Source organism: Ruditapes philippinarum, unplaced genomic scaffold (assembly GCF_026571515.1).
Source record: "Ruditapes philippinarum isolate M1 unplaced genomic scaffold, ASM2657151v2 ctg275_1_1_1_1, whole genome shotgun sequence".
In the NCBI taxonomy this organism is placed as follows: domain Eukaryota; kingdom Metazoa; phylum Mollusca; class Bivalvia; order Venerida; family Veneridae; genus Ruditapes; species Ruditapes philippinarum.
This window is the reverse complement of record NW_026852998.1, coordinates 446,170-467,414: the sequence shown is the minus strand read 5'-3', so window position 1 is coordinate 467,414 and position 21,245 is coordinate 446,170. Positions and strand designations below refer to the sequence as shown.

Sequence of the window (21,245 nt, the reverse complement as noted above, 5' to 3'; positions counted from 1 at the left end):
CCTTTAGCTTTAAATCACGATTTTTATTAGTTATACCATTCATCATAAGTAAGTATAAATTCCCGTAAGTTTGTCATTTCCTACATCTAATATGTATACAAGAAACTTGTAACTTCTGATTGTACTTATATACTAGGTTTATTGTTAGATAGACTTGATGATTTTGTTTCACCATAATTACACAGGACCTGGAACAGCCAAGTTGGATCTGTTGTATTAAAATCAAAGAGAGAGCTAAATACAAGTAATAAATCAAGAAAGTCTTATAACAACCCACTTACTATATGTATCCTTGTTCTATGTTGTCAACCATAAAGTGAACACATTACATTAGTTACAAGATACCACGTCACAATGATACATTCATAAAATACAGATTTTTATTCAATTGGGTTTAATTAGTGCATGTGATATGTCCCATACATACAGTAAAACAAAGTATGTATAGGCAAAAATTTGTATCCTTGCAGTTAACAGAAAATGACAATATTTGCTGATTTTTTACTATCTAACAATGAATGTAACTAATCTGTTCTTTATAAATTATTTAATGCTATTATCATCATAACAACTATTTTATCCAGCTATAATAGTTCATATAGGCCTTTATCTGTTTTCATAATCTTTGGTTCATCTCTAATCAACTTAATAAAAACAATATATTTATGTCACCAGTTCATGAAACAAGTCAGTAAGCAAACCTCTCAAAGTTTCTAAACAGAGAAACTTACACAAAGCAAGATTTGTTAAAGGGAAATAATATACATGTATATCAAACACTTGCATGAGATATCTCATCTCTGTTGTCTAAGTTTACAAAAACAATGATATTATATAAATGATATTATTAGTTAACGGCTAAATTCTTTAAAACACTATTTATACATAACCAAGTTATATAGTCAAAATCATATGGTTCTGGTGATAAATGGTTGTAATTGATATTCATTGAATAATTTAAGAGGCTTAACAGCTTCTAACTGTGCCCTCGTTAAACACCAATTATACAAAACAGCAAGTACTCCCTTTTTCTAACAGATTCAAACAATCTTAATTCAGGTCAGTCACAGATTGACCAGATCTTTATTTATTTCTCCGTAAAAAAACAACAAAATTATATACAGCTTTTCTCATATTCCAATGTTTCTAACATATACAAATTATGTGATTCCCACACGTAACTTTACGATATTACAAAATTTACAGATGAAAACATTATTAATGGGGGAAAAAATAGAAGAATTATGAACATCAAGCTTACAATATCAGGTTAACATTTGAGAGTCATAACAATTACAGATAGTTGATAAAATGAGCCGCGTCATGACAAAACCAACATAATGGGTTTGCTACCAGTATGGATCCAGACCAGCCTGCGCATCCGCGCAGTCTGATCAGTATCCATGCTGTTCGCTATCACTTTCTCTACTTGTAATAGAGTTTGTAAGCGAACAGCATGGATCCTCATCAGACTGCGCGGTTGCGCAGGCTGGTCTGGATCCATGCTGGTCGCAAACCCATTATGTTGGTTTTGTCATGACACGGCTCAAATATAAAAACAAGAAGCAGTATCTAAAGCAAACAATATAATACTCCTTTTGCACTTCGTTGCAGGGTTTTTATTAGCTTGAAAGTATTTCTTTTTAACAATCTGAATTTTCTGGTTAAGTATTGCATATCAAATATTACTTTAAATTATATTAAATTTTTTTATGTCAAATTTGTATCATTTGTCAAATTTTAAAATCAGTCTAAATTTTAACGCATAACTAATATTGTTCAATAATAAAGATTATCTACAACATTGTATTTTATCATCTTCCAGGGATATGTAGTGCGAGTTAATAATTTTAAAGTCAACAAAAGCTGAGCATTTTTTAACTTTTAAACTTTCAAATCAAATAACATATACCCTACTTTTCATATATGAGGGAACAAAAATAAACAGCAAGAATGGGAATTTAAACATTGTTTTCATTGATAAGTAAAAAACACGATACAACATTGAGCGCACCTAAGAAATATTCTAGGAAAACAAATTATCACAGCATATGTTCTTCGTCATCTTATCGCTATGGTTACAAGCATGCAGCTATATCTTCTAACTACAACAATGTAAATTAGTACAATACATCACATACTTATATGTCTATGCATTAGGGGAGTGTGCAGGGACAGCAAATTGGCACAAAACAAAGAAATATTTACATTTCTTCAAATAAGATTTACAATTCTTTAAGCATTTTTACTATAAAATGAAAAAATATCCATTTTATTTCTAAAAATACAACTGTTTAACTATATATATAAAAAAAATCATGATATTTTGTTGATTTTGATAATGTATGCTTAAAAAAAATGACATTGTACAATTGCCATTTTTTTTTCCAAATGCATTTTGTAAAGTTTGAACACAAAGTTTATGATGAAATATTTTCCATATTCTTTGAATAAAACTTCTTTCGCGAGCAATAATAATACAGCTGCTTTTTACAGAATGAAACTGTCAAAATCATCATTCTACTACTTGTATCTTATTAACATACAGGTCAAATTTTGTATACAATTAACTAAATGATAAAATGTTTTTGATTTTTGGGATGAAAAATGGAATAAATTCAGTGGGAAAAAAATCATTTTAATTCAATCAGCTAAGCAGTCAATCTGTTATCAAGTCTTAACCAATGCTACAGTGATTTGAAAAATAGTTCTTATAATATTAAGTCAGTAAAAATATGACAATTAATATTTTACATGGCAGATTTACCTACTTTCTTCTTCAATATCTATCGTTATTTATGTACAAGTACTTCACTATAAGATAAATATTTCTGTTACATGAGCCTAGAGTTATATTGCACAACATATAATAAGATAAAATATATTTAACATCTTTTTTATAACATGATATAACAATATTGTATAACAACAGTACTTTATTATTACACCTCACAATCCACCTTAACCATCACTGTAACTTTCCCGGCATTACCTTATATCATTTATAACTAATACCAAGAATATGTATGTTTTTTCTTTTCATTACTTAACTTTTTTTCTTTTCATTATTTAAAAACCATGAGCTTGTAATGCTTAAGTCAAATAAAATATTTGTTCTGTTCTGTTCCTAATTTTCTATTCAATTAAGAGTATTTCTTCAATTTCTTAAACCTCATTTTTTTTTTACTTATATAACTGATTGTTAAAATTATTTGAATTACAAATGAATAAAACTGCCTCTGCTAAACAATAATTTATGAATAGATGTACATGTTTATAGGTTGTAACAATTTATACTGTAATCTTAAACTCAATATGACAACTAAACCTATACAAGAGAACAAAAAAAAAATCCTCAAAAAACAAATAAAGATTTAAAAAAAGTAGGATAAACCACTAGAGATTGATATAAGATGTATTAACTTATCAACAATCAATCAGGATGTTGACTTTCAAAACAACTATTCAGTAAAAACAATGACAAAGTTGTCATTTAACAATGTCACTTGAATCAAGTACCAATATCCTCAATGATTATCAGATAACACCCCTTTATTACTTAATACTGCATAAAATAAATTTTCCAAATATCTAACTTAATGATGATATCTTATTTACTACATTTTCCCCAGAAAAATAGCTATTTTACAATAATATGTGTAAATTGTACATTAAATTTTTTTATTTGGCTGACATAGTCATGTGTAATACTTAAACTGTGGAATACAGCTCTATAATTCTTAAATACCAAAAATATATTTACATACTTCAAAAATATTTTGTCATTTTGTAACTATTAAGACATTATTATTATTTAAGTTCAAAATCAGCTGTAACTGAGCATAGCAACATATTTCAACATGCAGCAAAAGTATTCAAGCATTAAATGTAATTTCACTTACTATTATACATGTGGATTTTGATTTATTAAATTTTGTTTTTGCCACAAAATAATAATTAACAAAATTCTTATTGGACTGTGATGTCATGAAAAAAACTGTAAAATGTTACACAGCAGAAATAATAAATCATAACATTAATGATGTTGACTTTGTGAACTATCTTTCAACTTTACATTGAAATTATGTCCTTGGTCATTATCTGCTATCAGGTCAGTTAAACTATTTATTGACCTCAACAGAAGTATATAACTGTATAACCTCAAACATAACATAATGTGATATATTCATATCTGTAATAGAGATTTTATCACTCTGGCAAGTTATGGCAGCACTTCGTCTTGTTTTTACTTTTTATTATAAAGCATAGCACTTAAACCATCAGATTAGAAGCCAACATCCACATTACATTCTTACTAAACTTAAAACACATCACATAATATCTCAAATACTCTTTTATAGGCAACAACAAAAGCTGTAGTTTGATTATAGACCTAACATAGCTACAATGTTAGAAGTCCAAATATAAATCTTATCCACCTATCATATTTGTCCAATGCCGAAAATACAAAATGAGACAGAGTAATACAAATCATAAGCATAATTTAGTATTTGATTAGTTTATCATGTTTTTATTTCCTAATGTACATTAGTAGTAATCATGTTCTCCTAAAAAACAAATTCCAGTAGTAATTCTTTGCAAAAAAAATATTTGTAATGTTTAAATTTGTTAACTAAATCAAGTTAAATTTGTCAACTAAATTGAGTTAAAATTTGTCAACTTAATCATCTAAATGATTCAAATTTCCTATTGCAAATTACATTGTGGTCTTAGTTACCATGACATTAAAAAATTATATAGCTAACAGTAACCAGGATGAAATATAAATGAAATACAGTCTAACATGTTGGGAGATGTAATACAGTAATTTTATAACTACACAAAACTTAAATAAATGTTTAAAATTAAACTAGCAGTTAACTGTTGATGTGTGAATTTTTGTGACAACATTTTACTTATAAGTCTTAACATACTGTATATAGTAAAATATACTAAGAGTAAAATATACTATCGGATATAATGCATTATAAATGCAATTTTTTCTTAAACTATTTCTAGCAAATAAGAGTTATGTCTAACAAAAATAAGGGGAATTTATCTGTACTTAAAGGTGATGCACATTTATCTCCCTTTTAACATTTGACTGTGATGATCTTGATCGTTGAGGTGTTTGCATCTGTTGCTCGGTGTAATCTATCTGCATACTGTATCCATTTTGTTGTTCTGTACTTATACCTGGCTGCCTTCGTATCTGAAGCTGGGAAACAAACTTTGGTGACGGGAATGGCTGACTGCCATGTTCCGAATATGTAGGAGTATTTGGATTACTTTTGCTATTTCCCCTCTGTGGACTGTGCCTGAATTCTGTGGGATGACGTGGACTTGCGGGATTATGACTAGACTTGTTGGAAGGTGGGCGTTCTGAAGATCGTTTCTTAACTGAAGATGTGAATGACTGAGCACTGACACCATTCTGAACACTAGAGGATACGTCCATTGTCTCTTTATTAACAACTATCTGATTTTCTTTCCGTTCAATCCAGACATCTTCTGTCGGAGGAAGTTTTCCGTCTATTATAAAACCATCAGATTTACTGATTGGTATAGAATGTACCTGCGTATGAGGTTTCACAACAATGGTAGGTGAATGGTTAATGTGCGCAGTTTCTACTGAACTTTCATGTTTAACAGGTACTTGCACAGTATTGTCATATCTTATAGGGATATCAGGTATTGGGACACGACGTGGTTGCGATGACAGATGTTTTACTGGTATCTCATATTGCACAGGGATAGACTGTATATGTTCAACATTTAATTCTACTGGCTCATTTTCCAAGTTATCATAATCGGCATTTCCATTCATATTTTCACCATTCATATTATCATAATCAGATGCCTGAGAAGGTGGTTTAACATCAAACACTTCATTTGGCATATTCTCAAGAGTTGATTCTCTTGTTAAAGTATCTGTACCATTCACATGTACTTTCTCCTTAAATGGAATATTGGTCAATTCATGTTCAATTTCCATGTCATCCTCGTCAAGCGGCGTCGGAGTGTGACGCGAACCAGGTAGTCGTGGACTTTCTAAATCGGAACCATCAGCAAATGATGTACGAGAACTTCTAGGTGATTTTGAGCCTAAATCTGCGATAGACAGTCTAGAATTTGCGGCTGTATCGTAGTACGAAGATAAATCTCCGGCTGAGTACTCAGACATTCTACTAGACTGTATAGATCGCGTATCTGATCCACCTCTACCACCCATCTCTGGAGTGGTTCCGTGTAATCCACGCTTTCTATAATACGCTGCTTTTCCACCTTTTATATTTTTCCTAAAATGTTCATCAAATGTTTCATCAGCACCTCGTTTAGATATTATTTCATGAACACTTGGCTGTATTTCTAAACCAAAAGGTAAGGTAGGAAGTTCATTGGCTGTGGGTTTAGGTGGGACATCCATCTTGGCTTTCCTCAACTCCTCTAGCGATACTTGTAGTTGGTCTATAACAGTATCATCATCATATTTAAAATCAGCCTCTAATTCTGACTGGAAAAATGGCAGCAAGTTGTCCATTCTTAGCTTCCTTATCTTTCCTGTTGATAACAAAAAGCCAAAATAATGTTCAAAATATTTATCAAATATTGACAATTTTTGTTGTTGAAAGATTTACCTGAAACTAGATGGTAATTATGTTCTTGCTCTCAGAAGTAAAAGCTGAGCTTTTTTTTGTAATATGTATTTTAAAACTGCTTAACTTTTAATATCTTGCAACAATTTTTATTGTGTTTGATTGGGTAATACTAAGTTGTTTTAAACTTTCCTCATACTGAAATTTTAATTTCTTTGCTTTCAATAATTACTTGTGGTACATTAGAAACATTTGACAACAAATAACATGGCAGGTGCATAAATAGTACAAAAATATACTTCTTTCTAAATAAGTGCATGTATGTTTTAGATCAACATTTATAAAAGAATTCTTTAAATTATATATTGTGTGCATTCTTGTGAAAAGAGTAAAAAAATTACCCTAAAATTATATTTTAATTGTTCCCAGGAAAATAGAAAAAATCTTAAAAATTGCTCTCCTAAGAGAACTATTTTGTAAGATCACTTACGTCTATGAAGTTTAACAATGGTATAACTCATGCCAGTGAGTATTCTCTCCCCTTCCAACATAAATATATCCCATACTCTTAATGTCAATGTAAATGGAAGCTGAAAAACATAGAAAACATTACTTTTAAGATAAAATGGAAATAAAGGCAATGAAAAACATAAATTGATAATGCAAATTTCTGTTGGTTTTTTTTCCTTAGCAACAAATGCTATTAAAATTGGGAATTTTTGACATGGTAACCATAAGGGGATTAGAAGTATTTAACAAGATGTTATGTCCAGTGTTAAATCTGTCCATCCACTGACAGAAACAGACGACAAAGCCAATATAGCCTTATAGGTGGATGTACAACTGCTATTGTGTTTCAATTTAAATCTGTTTACAACTGATCACAAATCATATATCTATCTAAATAAATTATATGTATTTTTTTCGAGCATGTAATCAACTAATAAAACAACACAATTTAGTCCTTACCCTATCAAGGAAACACTGGAGGAAATATTTTATTGTGTAGAGACCTGAATCTATTCCTTCCTTCTCCTGAAATGTTCGAAACAAAAATTGCTCCTTGAATATGAATATGTATCATTTCATAGTAATAATTATAATAATCTGGCTATTTTATATCCCTTTCATTATTGCCACATGCATTCAAATAGTTCAGTGAAACTAGTAATACTAGTTATACACAAACTACAATACTCTCTTTGTTTACTTCATATGCAATTCAAATTCAATTATAAAGTTTCATTAAGTTATATAATAAAAGTAACTTTTTATAACAGTGAGAAACAAGTGAGAAAATCATCAGATATTGCTTGTTTTGTTTTCACAAACACCTAATGACATTGAATTTATTTAACAAAGATCAAACTGAAAAATATAACTCAAATAATAAGCAAGGAAAATAATAAAACAAAGAATAAATGATGACAATTACACATACCAGATGTCTGCGAACTTTCGGGTAAAATTTCTTTAACACATTATCATGATGTTCCTGGAATCTTAATAACTTTGGAAATTTTGGTATAAATAAACCTGAAACACAGAAATGTAATATTTATACCTACAGTCAATGGTCACATTGCTCTTACTAATGCAGGTCATAACACAAAGTACGCAATAACTATTCTATTTTTTAATTTTGTACAGATTTTTTTTATCATTAAATTATCTTTATAAAGTATATTTTTTATCTCATTATCTTCAATATCCATATCATTTTTCTTATTTTACAATGCTTTATTTTCTAACTATACTGTAATATTTTGTATATTTGTTATATACATGAGCATAGAGATATCAACTCAAAACCTGCTAGCGGTGGCAGATTCTATACTGATACCAGTGCAGACCAAGATTAGCAGGTACCCTAGTGCTATCTGATCATGATCTGCACTGTTTGCTTGTGAAATTTTCCCTTAAAATTATAAATGGTTTTGTCCAGAATGAAAGATGGACAAGTCCATATAAGATATTTAGTGTAGTAAGAGTGAGTATCACAAACTTTACATAATGTATAACATACCATGCATGCCATGTTTTTTATCTGTAAATAACTGTGATAATGCCCAAAATGCATCCTGTAAATATAAAATATAGTAAATATGTTACATTATAATCATTCATCACCTGACATTGACAATTACTTTTTAATGTAAATATACCAAAAAAACATGTTTTGTCTTTAATATTTGATAAATTGTTTCACATCAGCTTCTTCAGATTTTTTTTTACAGTATGTTACAGATTAAATAAAGAACGCACCTCTTCATTAAGGTACATGAGAAGTAGTGCTGCTATTTCACTCATCCCCTGGCAGTACCCCACCTCTGTATTATACATAGAATATGCTGCCAGAACATGAAATAATGCTTGTTGCCTGAAATACAAAACATACGTCTGTCTTAACTTACTATGTACTATCTAGAAAAGATACGAAACAAATTGTTACTACTTCTGTACAGCTATCAATATACACAATTCTTAATACATGTAGTATACATCTTATAATTTATTCATTTATTTTCTTTAGTCACAAAAAATGTTTTTTTCGAGTTTTTTTTTTACGTATCATGTTCTCAGTGGTAATTTCAAATGTTTTGATTACACATCAACTCTGTTTTTATACAAGAAAAGCAATAGCTCAGTGGCTAAGGTGTACGAGCTCTATGACAAGTGCCACCATTATATAACAATGTCATTGTATGTATATTTTTTACATCAATATAATATATTTTTAGTCATATCTCAGCAGCTGGTCCACCAAACTGACTTGTTTGGATTACTAACTGGTAATTGCTGATTCCTTAGCAATAAAACCAACTACTATACATGACTTATGAATCAGCTGTGAGAAACAAATAAACAATAAACTTGATGTCCATGAACAATTGTTATGGAGAAATAATGCCTCACCTAAGGATCTAACCAGCAACCCTTGGACTATAAATCTAATAACACAGACACTAGAACTGGCTAGCATAAAATTAACGCTATATAATCAATAAAGTTAAATTGTACAAACATCCAACAAAGACAATAAATTCTTGTATTAACTGTTCCCATTGCACAGATTCTATATAAATTTCTTAATGTTACAGTAGTAAACTACAGCAGTATAGAATTTAACACTGTATGGTAATATAATATTAAAACTATAACATGTACATACTTGACACCGTATCGTTCACGAAACATGATATGATTTCTGTACGTCCTATTAACATCCAGGTCAATCTGGCGGATATGTGGAGATATTGAACGAGCCCTACTCCTCATACGCTGTAACATACAATACACAGGTATAAATTAACTCACTGGATAATAAAAAAAAATTTGTTGGGTTTAACACTGCATCAACACAGAATAGGTCATATAGAGACTTTCCAGCTTTACTGGTTGAGGAAGACCAAGGTGCACTTTCATGCATTATTTTAGTCATGAAAGGGCTCCCAAATAGAACCACCAATTTTCCGTAATAATGCTAGAAATTATGACCGACTGCTTATAAATATCAATAGTTTAGAGCTGTACAAGCCTCTACATTCTAGCACACTGAGCAGACCAAATTAACCAATAATTGATTGTTTGATTTTAACATTTAGACATTGAAATCCCTTCAATTAGTAACAATGGTATTTAATTTTAATAACTTAACAGCAGTCAACTCAAGTACACAAATTTAAAATTTCAACTTATCTCAGGTAAATTATTATATTACAGAAACTCAAGTTTTCTAGATCTAAAATTTGAAGCTTCTGTTTTCATATTTATGTAACTGCTTAATTAAAAACTTAGCATATTCAATTTCCCTAAAAAAAAAAAAAAAAAAGACAGAACTGAAAATGAATTATATGTCAATTAAATCTGAAATATCTGAGAAAAATTCTTAATTAAGACTTCAATTCTTGAAATGTTGATGCATTAATTAAAACCACAAACCTCCATTAACAGAAAAACAAACTATAATATTACAACCTTGAAAAAGTTTTTTCTTTCATTTACTAATAATACAAATGTACAGGTATTCCACATCTCTAGCATTATGGTAGGAAAAGTTGGTGAAAAACTAGTGTAAATTATATAGAAAACTTTGTGTGTTTAACTTTAAACTAGGTCTTACATGTAGTAGTGACTATCTACAATGTAGATGACACTAAATCATGATATACCTTTATTTTTAATAGTATTCACAATTTTAAACATGTTTCATTATGCACTATATATATTTAATTAAAGCAATGAAATATACTCAACAGACACGAAGTTAACCAACTTAAGAGAAAAAGTAGCAACAATTCTATGGATATTATTTATAGTACGAGCATGTGAAAAAAACCCCAATAGTTTTACAATGAGAAACTCTAAACACAAGAAGTGTTGAAGAAAAACTTGATGTATTTAGAACACTAAGATAAACTGTGAAAGCTGAAGAGCCTTAAATATAGTGTTAGAAATCTTCAGTGGGCCATATACAGCCTAAAATCATCTTGTATGTTCGATACTAGCACATATCATATAATTTCGATTTTTACCATAATAATAAGTTAACCTACCTAATCTTCAGATAATAACATTGTATTTAGTAAACATTATATTACATTTCAGGATTGCATATATCATTATGATATCAAAACTAACCAAACTGTCTTAGAAAACAAAACAGTATGCCAAAGGCTCTGATCACTTCATTCAATGGTCAAAAGACTAATCTTGCCCTGCCCATATGTAGTACTTCTCATAATACACAAGTATTTTATCTAATTTCATATTTAGTTTCATTACTGATTTCAACTATTTTTACCAACAATTTTTACAACTTCTTTTTTAACTCTGATTATATCTTTTTTTATAACGAGTATACATACAGAATAGACACCATCTTGTTCTGCTTTGACAAAGCTAACACCCAGTAGTTTACACCATATGTCACCTCTCAATTTGTCCGGTATACCTTTATATATTCTTCTTGTTAACTGAAATAACAACAAAGAATATGTATATCTAAAACATTTATCAGGTAAAGTAAATGCCCTTCATAAACTATTCTTTTTTTAGCAACACATAAATCATATGGCTTTAAAACACCAAAATTTTAATATGTATGTTAAACCAAAAATCTTCAAATACCTTATAATATCCTACCACTGCCACCTAACTACTTTTTTCCCATTAAAGATATAAATTCTTTGGTCTCAATAAAATATCAATGACCAGTCTATCAAACAGACCAAAGAAAAACTAGTTGAAATATATATCATAAAATGTATAATGAATAGTCAAGACCAATTATCTTTCAAAAAATCTCTCAAATATCTATTATGTATAAAAATAAACAAGAGCTGTCACAGGAGACAGTGAATCTCGACTAAGTAAGGAAGAGAAAACTATGAAATAAAAATCAATTATGATACAAATATATTTCTTCTTATGAAGATAAATTCCAATTTCAAGGGGAAAAATCCTGGTTATAGTCACACTAGAGTTAAGGACCTTGTCACACAACATTTGTGTAATGATAAGAAATATATATTTGAAGTTTGAAGTAGATACCGTTAAAAGTAAAGAAGTTATTATATTTCTGAAAGAAAATTCTAAGTTCAAAGGGAGATAAATCTGAAAATAATGCTTTAAGAGTTAAGAACCTTGTCACAGAAGATCTGATTGATGATAAGGAATATGTATTTGAACCTTGAGGTAGATACCTTTAAAACTAAATAAGTTATAGTAAAATATAACATTATTCAAGCCAAAAAACTGTAAGTTAATGGGGAGATAATTCTTGCAATATTGGTGCTAGAGTTACGTAATATGTGGTTAATGATAAGGAACATATATTTGAAGTATGAAGTTGATCCCTCAAGAAATAAAGAAGTAAAAGAAAATTTTTTATATTTTTTAAGGAAAATTCTATGTTCAAGGGGAAATAAATCTGAAAAAATTGGTGCTAAAGTTATGAACCTTGTCACATAAGATGTGTTTGATGATAAGGAACATATGTTTGAAGTATGAATGTGATCCCTTAAGAAATAAGGAAGTAACAGTAAAAAAATAATATTTTTAAAGGAAAATTCTTAGTTCAAGGGGAGATAAATCTTAAAATATTTGTGCTAGAGTTATGAACCATGTCAAATAAGATGTGGTTGATAATAAGGAACATATATTTAAAGTATGAAGTTGATCCCTTAAGAAATAAAGAAGAACAGTAAAAAATAATAATTATATGGACAATTCTAAGTTCAAGGGGAGATCAATCTGAAAATATTGATGCTAGAGTTAAGAACCTTATCACATAAGATGTGGTTGATGATAAGGAATATATATTTGAAGTTTGAAGTTGATACCTTAAGAAATGAAAAAGTTATAGTGAAAAATATTTTACTGCACCAAAACTTTAATCTGAAATCTGGACGCTGACGCCGGGGCGAGTAGGAGTCGAGCTAAAATTAAAGCAACTATTTGCCTACAATTTAAAAGAGAAAAGAAGTAATAGATACATTGAAAAAACATAAATCAAAAACAAACAAACCTTCTCCCCTGGATAATATTTCTTCCAATTTTTCATCATTTTCACCCATTTTGTTGTTCTTTCTAATTCTACCTGTTTTGTCTGAAAAGATTTTTTTACAAAGATCAAGATTTTTTTTGTATGTCTACAGCACATTGTATTATCACTCTGTATTATACGGGTAATCAAAATTTTGTTAACAAGACGATGTACATATGTATTAGTCTGTAAATAAAATTCTGTTCTGTAATCAAAATTGTTTCTAGATTCCAGCTTAAGTTCTTTGTGAAAGTTACTACTAAGCATCATTATCAGTTTAAGTTGATAATTGACCTATCCTGATTTGAAAAAGAGTGATCTCATTATAACAAGAGCGATCAGTGATCACATGTGTCGCCTCATGATGGCCAATTTCATGTTGGGACAAGTTTTGTGACACACGGACAGACAGACGGACAGTGCACAACTACACTTGGTACTGATCATTCCTGTAAAGTTTGAATGAAATTGCACAAGAAGTTTATGAGGAGTAGTCCGAACAAGCTTTTGTGTATCTGGCAACATACAGAAAAAAACACCTTTTTATCAAAGGGCCATAACTCTGCCAAAAATCATTCAACCGGAAAACCCGTGCAATATGCGCAAGGACTTGAGCTACAGATCAATCCTGTAAAGTTTCATTGAAATTGCATTAGTGGTATAAGAGAAGTAGTCCGGACAAACTTTAAAAATAAAAATTATTAAAGGGCCATAACTCTGACAAAAATCATTGAACCGGAAAATGCTGACAATATGCACAACTAGACTTGGTACTGATCATTCCTGTAAAGTTTGGATGAAATTGCACTAGTAGTTTATGAGGAGTAGTCCGGACAAGTTTTGTGACGGACGGACAGACAGACAATGGAGAAGTGATCCCTATATGTCGCCACTACTCCGTAGAGGCGACACAAAAATGCTAAAATTATAGCAGTCAACCATAAAGAGCCTTGTTGAAATGTAAGTCTAGCTTGACTCTGTACTGATGGAATTGGTTAAATTTCTCTCCTTTTTTGTTGGAAAGTAACAAAGACTGTAAATAAGGCTAATTTCCAGTTATACTTTAAGAAGACCGCGGGTCCCCCTCTGGGAATTTTCAAGCACAAGCAGGTACCTGAGCAGAACCACTGACCTACCATTAGGTAGCTGAATAAATTATCCCACATGAAAAAATTCCATAGACCCAATAGGGATTCGAACCAACAGTTGTCTGGGGCAAGTGATTTTTTCATCTGTGACTCTAACCACCTTGCCACAAAGATCCCCTAGTTTATTTAATTATTATAATGTTTTGTGAAATTGTAGAAAGGTGGAACTTTCAAAGCACAAACCTTGACTTCGGCAGCATCTGTCATATGAGGTAGGGCTTTGTTACTGAAATTATATTATTATAATACACTGAAAAACATGCATACACAGTCATAAAATATTACTTTTCAAATGAAAGTTTCCTTGTATAGTATACAAATGATGTTAAGTGCTAGTGCATGGGTAAAAGTTGGAAATTTTAAAAATCCTGAAAATCCTGAATTTAGCAGTTTTTCTATAATTTTAAATAGAAGGCTTTCAGGAGACTGAGAATCCTGAACTTCAGGAAAATTCCTGAAAACTTTTACCCTTGCTATATTGACTGATGTTTTATACATTTTATGTTAAATTTTTTGGGATTAACCTCCTTATTTACATGTTACACCTTTATTCATCAATACATCATGACTGCGGAATAGCCACTTGTAACAGTTAAACATTCAAATATATGTCACACAACACTTGACAGTATAGTCTATTCAAACTGCAGGATACATAAGACTAATCTAGGTCTATACTAGTGTCATTGCTGACCAACTTAAACTAAACTATCAAACTGTTCAATTCAAATGACATACAATTATCCCATCAGACATAACCAGAACATTTTAGGAAGTATAACAGAACTGTAGTACATGTGTCATGTACAGAGAATTAATATCATAGTATAATTAACTTCTATGTTTTATAAAAAAAATTCCTATAAAGTTCTACATAGAAGTTAAGCCTGGGAAAAAGGTCAGTATGGAATTATTCAATAAATTGTATAACATGATTTTTTTTATCAAATAATCTTATAATGTATTAATAACTTATCATGTTTCATTTCTAACTGAAACTAAGCATATCAACATTTGAAACAGTTAATCAGGAAATATATAAGGATGTAAACAGTTCAGATAGTCATAAGAGAGGAAATATTTATATTTAACCTTTGACCTCTCTAGTTTATATGTAACCACCTATTCTACATCAGGTAGTCAGTGGTTTAGTTCATGTCTGTGTCACATAAATGTTTAAAGTTTTCATGATTCTTGATCTTAGTATACTACCCGGTAGTTTTAATTATTTTACATCAACTAAACACTTACAGCAGTACTCCTCTAGATTACTGTTAACTTTTAAGAAAACTCTTTAATGTTTCACTATAATGTTTCATCTTTTACTCTTCTGAGGGTTGGGCTGCTTTAAAGCAAGATTTATTATGACACAGAATTAAGGGAATGAAATAAAATCTCATTTTTGAACCGGTATATTATTTCATTTTTTATCTGGTATAGAATTTCATTTTTTCCATTGGTATATAAAATAAGTATAAAATAAAGAAAGTGGAGTCCACTTACTGAATAAATCCATATCTGTCTGTAACCTGGTACACCTCAAAAGTTGGGTCTTCCCAGGGGTCAATTTGAGCCCCCTCTTCACGTCCCTAAACATTGTAAAATTATTAATTTTTTTATTTTAGCACACAGAGCAATAGAATTAATTATAATTAACTACATGTTAATTGAAAACTACCATAGCTGCATACTTGTTAAAAGATTAACAACAGCAATTTAACCAGGACTATGTAAGAAAAAATTTAAGGGAATAATTTATTCAAAATCCATGCAAGAGCTATGGATCTTGCATAAAGATTTGCATTTATGATCCAAAAGACATGTATAAAGTTTTCAGTGAATACCTGCTACAGTTTGAACAAGCAATTAATATCTATGTATCATTGTCACACAGTAAACTATTTACACTATGGTTTATGTTATTTCACTTCACATGCTTAAACTTGTTAAACCACTGTTCAATTCTTAAGGTAAAGGTAATAAACGGAGTTGAAATAACATAAAACGGTTATAAAATTAAACAGTGCATCCTATTTGCTTTACTTGTAATGTTGTATATAACTGTGTATAAATTCTGTAACATACAAACTGCTGTATATCATCTTGTCAAATTTCTATGACATTCAAATTAATGTATAAATAACATACCTTATCATATTTGGCAACAATCTCCTGACGTTCCAAGGCTGCCCTCTGTAACTCCTCATATTCGTCCAGGCTCAGGGCATCTGTAATATTATCACAATATTATTACTCTTCCAAATACATACATATCATTGCTACTTCGTACTTGTTTCACAGATTTTTTAATCGCCAATATTTATTCAAGCTTAACCAGACTAACAAGTATGATCAAAAGAGGAAACATGTTTGGAATCAAACTTGGCTTGGATACACTTCCCATGGAAACTAAAGTACTTCCCATGGAAACTAAAGTACTTCCCATGGAAACTAAAGTACTTCCCATGGAAATAAAGTACTTCCCAGGGAAACTAAAGTACTTCCCATGGAAACTAAAGTACTTCCCATGGAAATAAAGTACTTTCCAGGGAAACTAAAGTACTTCCCATGGAAACTAAAGTACAAAGTTGCTGACAGCAGCATGTCTCAAGATTCACACTAATTATCATGAAGATTTTGAAAATATATTTAAAAGTTAATTATTTTGAAGGGAACAAACAAAGTAATTCACAGTACCACATTGCAAATGGCACTTACAATCCATGTAAAGTACCAAATAGTCAAAAATATGCAAGAATAGTCCTTCCTGTGTTAGTCACAAATATGGTTATAAATACTGCAAAACCAGTTAAATGTATCAACAACTCATCACATGAATCATGAATCACATTACTTTTCTTAAAATCTAATAGAGAACATTTTCCACAAGTTTGATTTTCACATCTGTTTAAACCCCCACTCCCTCTTTAATTATCTGTAAAAATTGTAATAAATAAGGTAATATTCAGTTCTTAAATAAGATGTAGATAACTCCTACTGAGATGTTAACCTTTTCCTCTTTGATGTTAAATGTTGTACTTTATGTTGTACCATTTTACACAGTATGAATTTTTATAAAGAAAAAAAAAACAACATACATAGTATTAATTTATGTACTGATTTCATGATCAAATTACCACATACATATAATATTTATTAAATTTCCTGATACTGATGAAATTGTCACAATATGTGAATGATACATTATGTACATTTTTATAATACTAGTGATTTTCATACAATTTTTTTGGGGCATTGGTCTCTGTCTACCAAATTTAGAAAACAGAGATCACAACATAAAACTGAAGGTAAATTTGGGGAAAAACTGTGTTAACAATGTTGCTAAATAGAAAATTCTTCAAAATCTTTGACATCATATGGAAAAAATTGAAATTTTTGGCACTTTCTGCACTTGTCTAAGGAAGGTTGTGTAAGGCAGGAGAAAATCAGGAATGTTTTCACAGTTTACATAATTAGACCTAGATTAAATAGAATGGACTATGAGATTTTTCTGCAGTTTATATTTTGTAAAACACCTTCCCATTTGTTACGCATATCAATCAATCGTGCATATATGTCCATGTGTATGAACAAATTTCAATTTTGAAAAGTGGAGTGGTTAAATAAACCACACAGGTAATTTTAATATTCTCACATGTCAAGCATTAAGTGGCTTCAAATGATTGTTATATATTTCACAAAGTTACAAACTGGCTCTAATACCATTATTTAAACGTTTTAAAGTCATGTTTGACGTTTTAAAGAAAGGGAAAAAATATTCTTTTTAAATGAGGAATAACGTGACTTTAAACTATCAATATCATGTCCCACATTTGAAGCACATTTCCTTGATTGGCTTGCATGCCATTCATTGATCAAGTATGATAAAAAATCTTATTTGAATAAACCTCTCTCATTTTAAAATTCATTATATATCAGATTACAATACTGTTATCACATTATGTCTAATTACAGTTTATCTAAAAATATCAATACTGATAATCATTAAAGTATTAAATTTAAACAACACTTACCCATGTCCATGTGTCACAAAATCTTTTACATTTTTCTGGCACTAATGTTTCTTCATTCTAAAATATAAATTACTATTTTATCACAAACAATCTATTTTTTAGTAAAGTAATTCAATTTTTTCAAGATTATAGATGTTATCAAGCTTACTCTCCATTACAAACAAACTTTTGTTACAACAGCTTCAAGGTGCACTGCCGTTCATGAGAGTGATCAACCTGTTGTGCTTATCTTTAATATATCAACCATTATTCAAAATTAACATTCAAAGATCTTTTGTTTGACTAAAAAGGAAACAAACTGCAATATACAATATATAGCAAGTATGTCTCATCCTATTACAATCATAAAGCCCAACATTTTTTATGGTGAAGTCAGTTCTAAGCTTTATACTCTGAGGGTTTTTAGCATGACAGTAAATTTTTTTTTCTTCGAGATTTGTGTACTATAAGATGCAAGCTTGGACCAATAACTTGTTTGCAAAATTCCAGATCAATTGCTCAATCAGTTTCTGAAGGATAATTATTTTAATTGCGCCTTTAACTCAATAATTTTGCATAATTTTTCATTTTCTTTCCCTCACATTATCTTTGCAAGAAGTTCAAATTTTATGATTCAAGACTTTTGCATGGCTTTGGTATAGTTATCATTAAACTTTTTAAAATACATGTAGATTCTTAACAAACATATTGCCAAAGGTCATGATTACCCCCTATATCCAGTTATGTCAGGCATTGATCGATTAATGTGGGGCGTGACCATACAAATTTACTTGCCCTTCATAAAATGAACTTGACCAGTATTTTGACAGACAAAATTTGTTCAAATTTACTACTTACTGTCTATATAGGAATAATCTTCTATACATACAAATACATATTGTTTACAATACTTTTCATTTTTTTAATTTATGATCTTCGACATAGCGGCCAGAAAACTTATTTCATTCAAATTCTAAGGCACTCGGCTAAAATATCGACCTTATGTCTCAGTATAAGACATTACCAAACATGTCTGTATAAAACATTGTCGTTTGCTGCTGTCGTCGAATTGATTCACCTTACGTGTTCGGAAAAGTTTTACATTTTGTCAGGATGTTCGTTTGACCTGTGAAAATTCTGAAATGCACTCATTTGACCCGTCATAAAATCAGCTCTCCTGATAATTTCTGATGGACGCATGGAAACTTAACTGTTTGTCAATCAACAAGTGCCAACGCAAAAATTTCGCATTCACAAAACAATATAGGTTTGATCCTTAAAAATTTTGTGTGACGGATCATTGACCCTTGAGTTTCAGAGTCTACCGAACACCCTCTAAGTCATACAGTCAATTTCCGGATTCGTTTGACAGTATTACAGTTATTATTGCAGTTTGGTTCTCATAAAGAATTACTTCATTTATAAATGTTTAGAGAAACATTGGCTCAGGAGAATCTGACTCGCCCTGGTGGGTGAGTTTGATCAATTTTCTCTCTCGCCGGATGCAAACTTTCACTCGCAAATGCGAGTGGGCAAATGGATTTGTCGAGGCCTGAATTTGTATTTCATGTTTTTAGCTCAGTATGTCAAGGAACTGTCAAAAGAGAGGACCTGAGATAATATTATCTAATCAGTGCATCACTCCATTGTCACTGTTTCATGTAAACAGAAACAAAAATGGCAGATGAAAACCACTGCTGTTTCACTGGCACCATGAAAATCTAATCATGCTGTCATTATGCTAGGCAATATTTTGTGATTTGGGGTGGAGGTTGAGATTGGAATAGATGACAAGTTATGTTATATGAAGTCGGCAACAAAAGTCAAAGCTTTCGCAATACAATTTTCATGTTTCACAAAATATAATTTCAAACACATAAATTTAAATTTTGTTTGTTCTGTAAAGAAACACTTGTTACTTTTATAACATTATTAGACTTTTTCCATGCGGAATGATTAATCACACAACACCGGATTCCACAACACATCATTGACATAAATGAAAACAAGATGTTCAGAACAATAATCATTTCAATTTTATAAAACCATTCATACTTACGCGTCAAATAATGAGATCTAAATATCGTTCCCTTCACCGTAGGAAAAAAAAACATGACAAAAATGTCAACTGAAAATGAAATCAGCGAAGTGACAAAATAATTATGAATGTAAACAGCAGAAATATTGAGGTCAGAGTAAGATTTGACAATTACTGACTTAAGTAAACTTGTCAATCGATTTATAAGCAATCGATTTACAAGAACATTAAAAAAATTAAAAGAAAGAGGCGTGGTTGAAACGTTAAATACCTTGTCAAAAGTAGTAGGTCAACTTCTTAGCTGGAAAAGTCACGTGACGTCATAAATACACCACCAAGGCTCAGTTTCGTATTTTCGCTTAAATTGTGTTGGATTATTTTAAACATTTGCTTAAGGTAACACTTAAAATAAAATGAATATAATATTGAATATTTTATTTTAATTTTGAATAACAACGACTAATCAATGAAATACGAAAATAAAAACACCAAGAAGATGTCTTAATAAAGCCAAAGATATTTTTACTACGACATGTACGTTTTTTTTTCTTTTTGTAGATATCATGCAAACTCTTGGGCACTTGTTTTCAATATTTTCATAGAGCAATGTATTTATAGCTATGTGGACATCTTTGACTAGTTTTATAACCAGATGATATCAGTAATTTTTCTGATTAAATAAGCAACATAAATTATTTTATTAACATTACGTAAATATGGTATTAACTGTCTTATTTTCAAAGGGATGTCACTTAAAGTATTCATCATATTTAAGACTGAACTTGTGTTGTTAAAACGATTTAGTTGTTTATTTCAAACAAAATTTAAGTGTTTGACCCATTTTTTTTGAAGAGTGATGCCCCGTTATTTTTCAGAGTTTACATTTGATTAGTTATAGGTTAC

The 21,245-nt window shown here is 30.2% G+C and overlaps 1 protein-coding gene across 2 annotated transcripts; it reads right to left on the bottom strand.

The window, feature by feature from the left end:
* Positions 1 to 532: 532 nt before the first annotated feature.
* LOC132730875 (USP6 N-terminal-like protein) lies at positions 533 to 20,749 on the bottom strand. Of its 2 annotated transcripts, none has more exons than XM_060716957.1 (14): positions 20,614 to 20,749; positions 18,326 to 18,382; positions 16,440 to 16,519; positions 15,795 to 15,880; positions 14,475 to 14,517; positions 13,126 to 13,206; positions 11,465 to 11,572; positions 9,769 to 9,878; positions 8,862 to 8,976; positions 8,623 to 8,677; positions 8,038 to 8,132; positions 7,566 to 7,631; positions 7,087 to 7,186; positions 533 to 6,561 (listed from the first exon to the last, which is right to left on the bottom strand). In XM_060716957.1, exons 2-14 carry the CDS (start codon positions 18,333 to 18,335, stop codon positions 5,066 to 5,068), a joined length of 2,445 nt encoding a protein of 814 aa, XP_060572940.1. In that variant the 5' UTR covers positions 18,336 to 18,382; positions 20,614 to 20,749; the 3' UTR covers positions 533 to 5,065. The 2 variants fall into 2 exon arrangements, with proteins under 2 accessions (XP_060572940.1, XP_060572945.1); XM_060716962.1 differs by lacking the exon at positions 20,614 to 20,749 and adding an exon at positions 20,364 to 20,546.
* Between the last annotated feature and the right edge of the window lie 496 nt (positions 20,750 to 21,245).

What these genes read in the sequence shown, in the direction of transcription:
- LOC132730875 (XM_060716957.1), bottom strand. An exon ending in AACAAGATGGTGTCTATTCT is followed by an intron (nt 9,879 to 11,464) that starts GTATGTATACTC and finishes TGTATGTTACAG; the next exon opens with CGTATGAGGAGTAGGGCTCG. An exon ending in CGAAAGTTCGCAGACATCTG is followed by an intron (nt 7,632 to 8,037) that starts GTATGTGTAATT and finishes CGAACATTTCAG; the next exon opens with GAGAAGGAAGGAATAGATTC.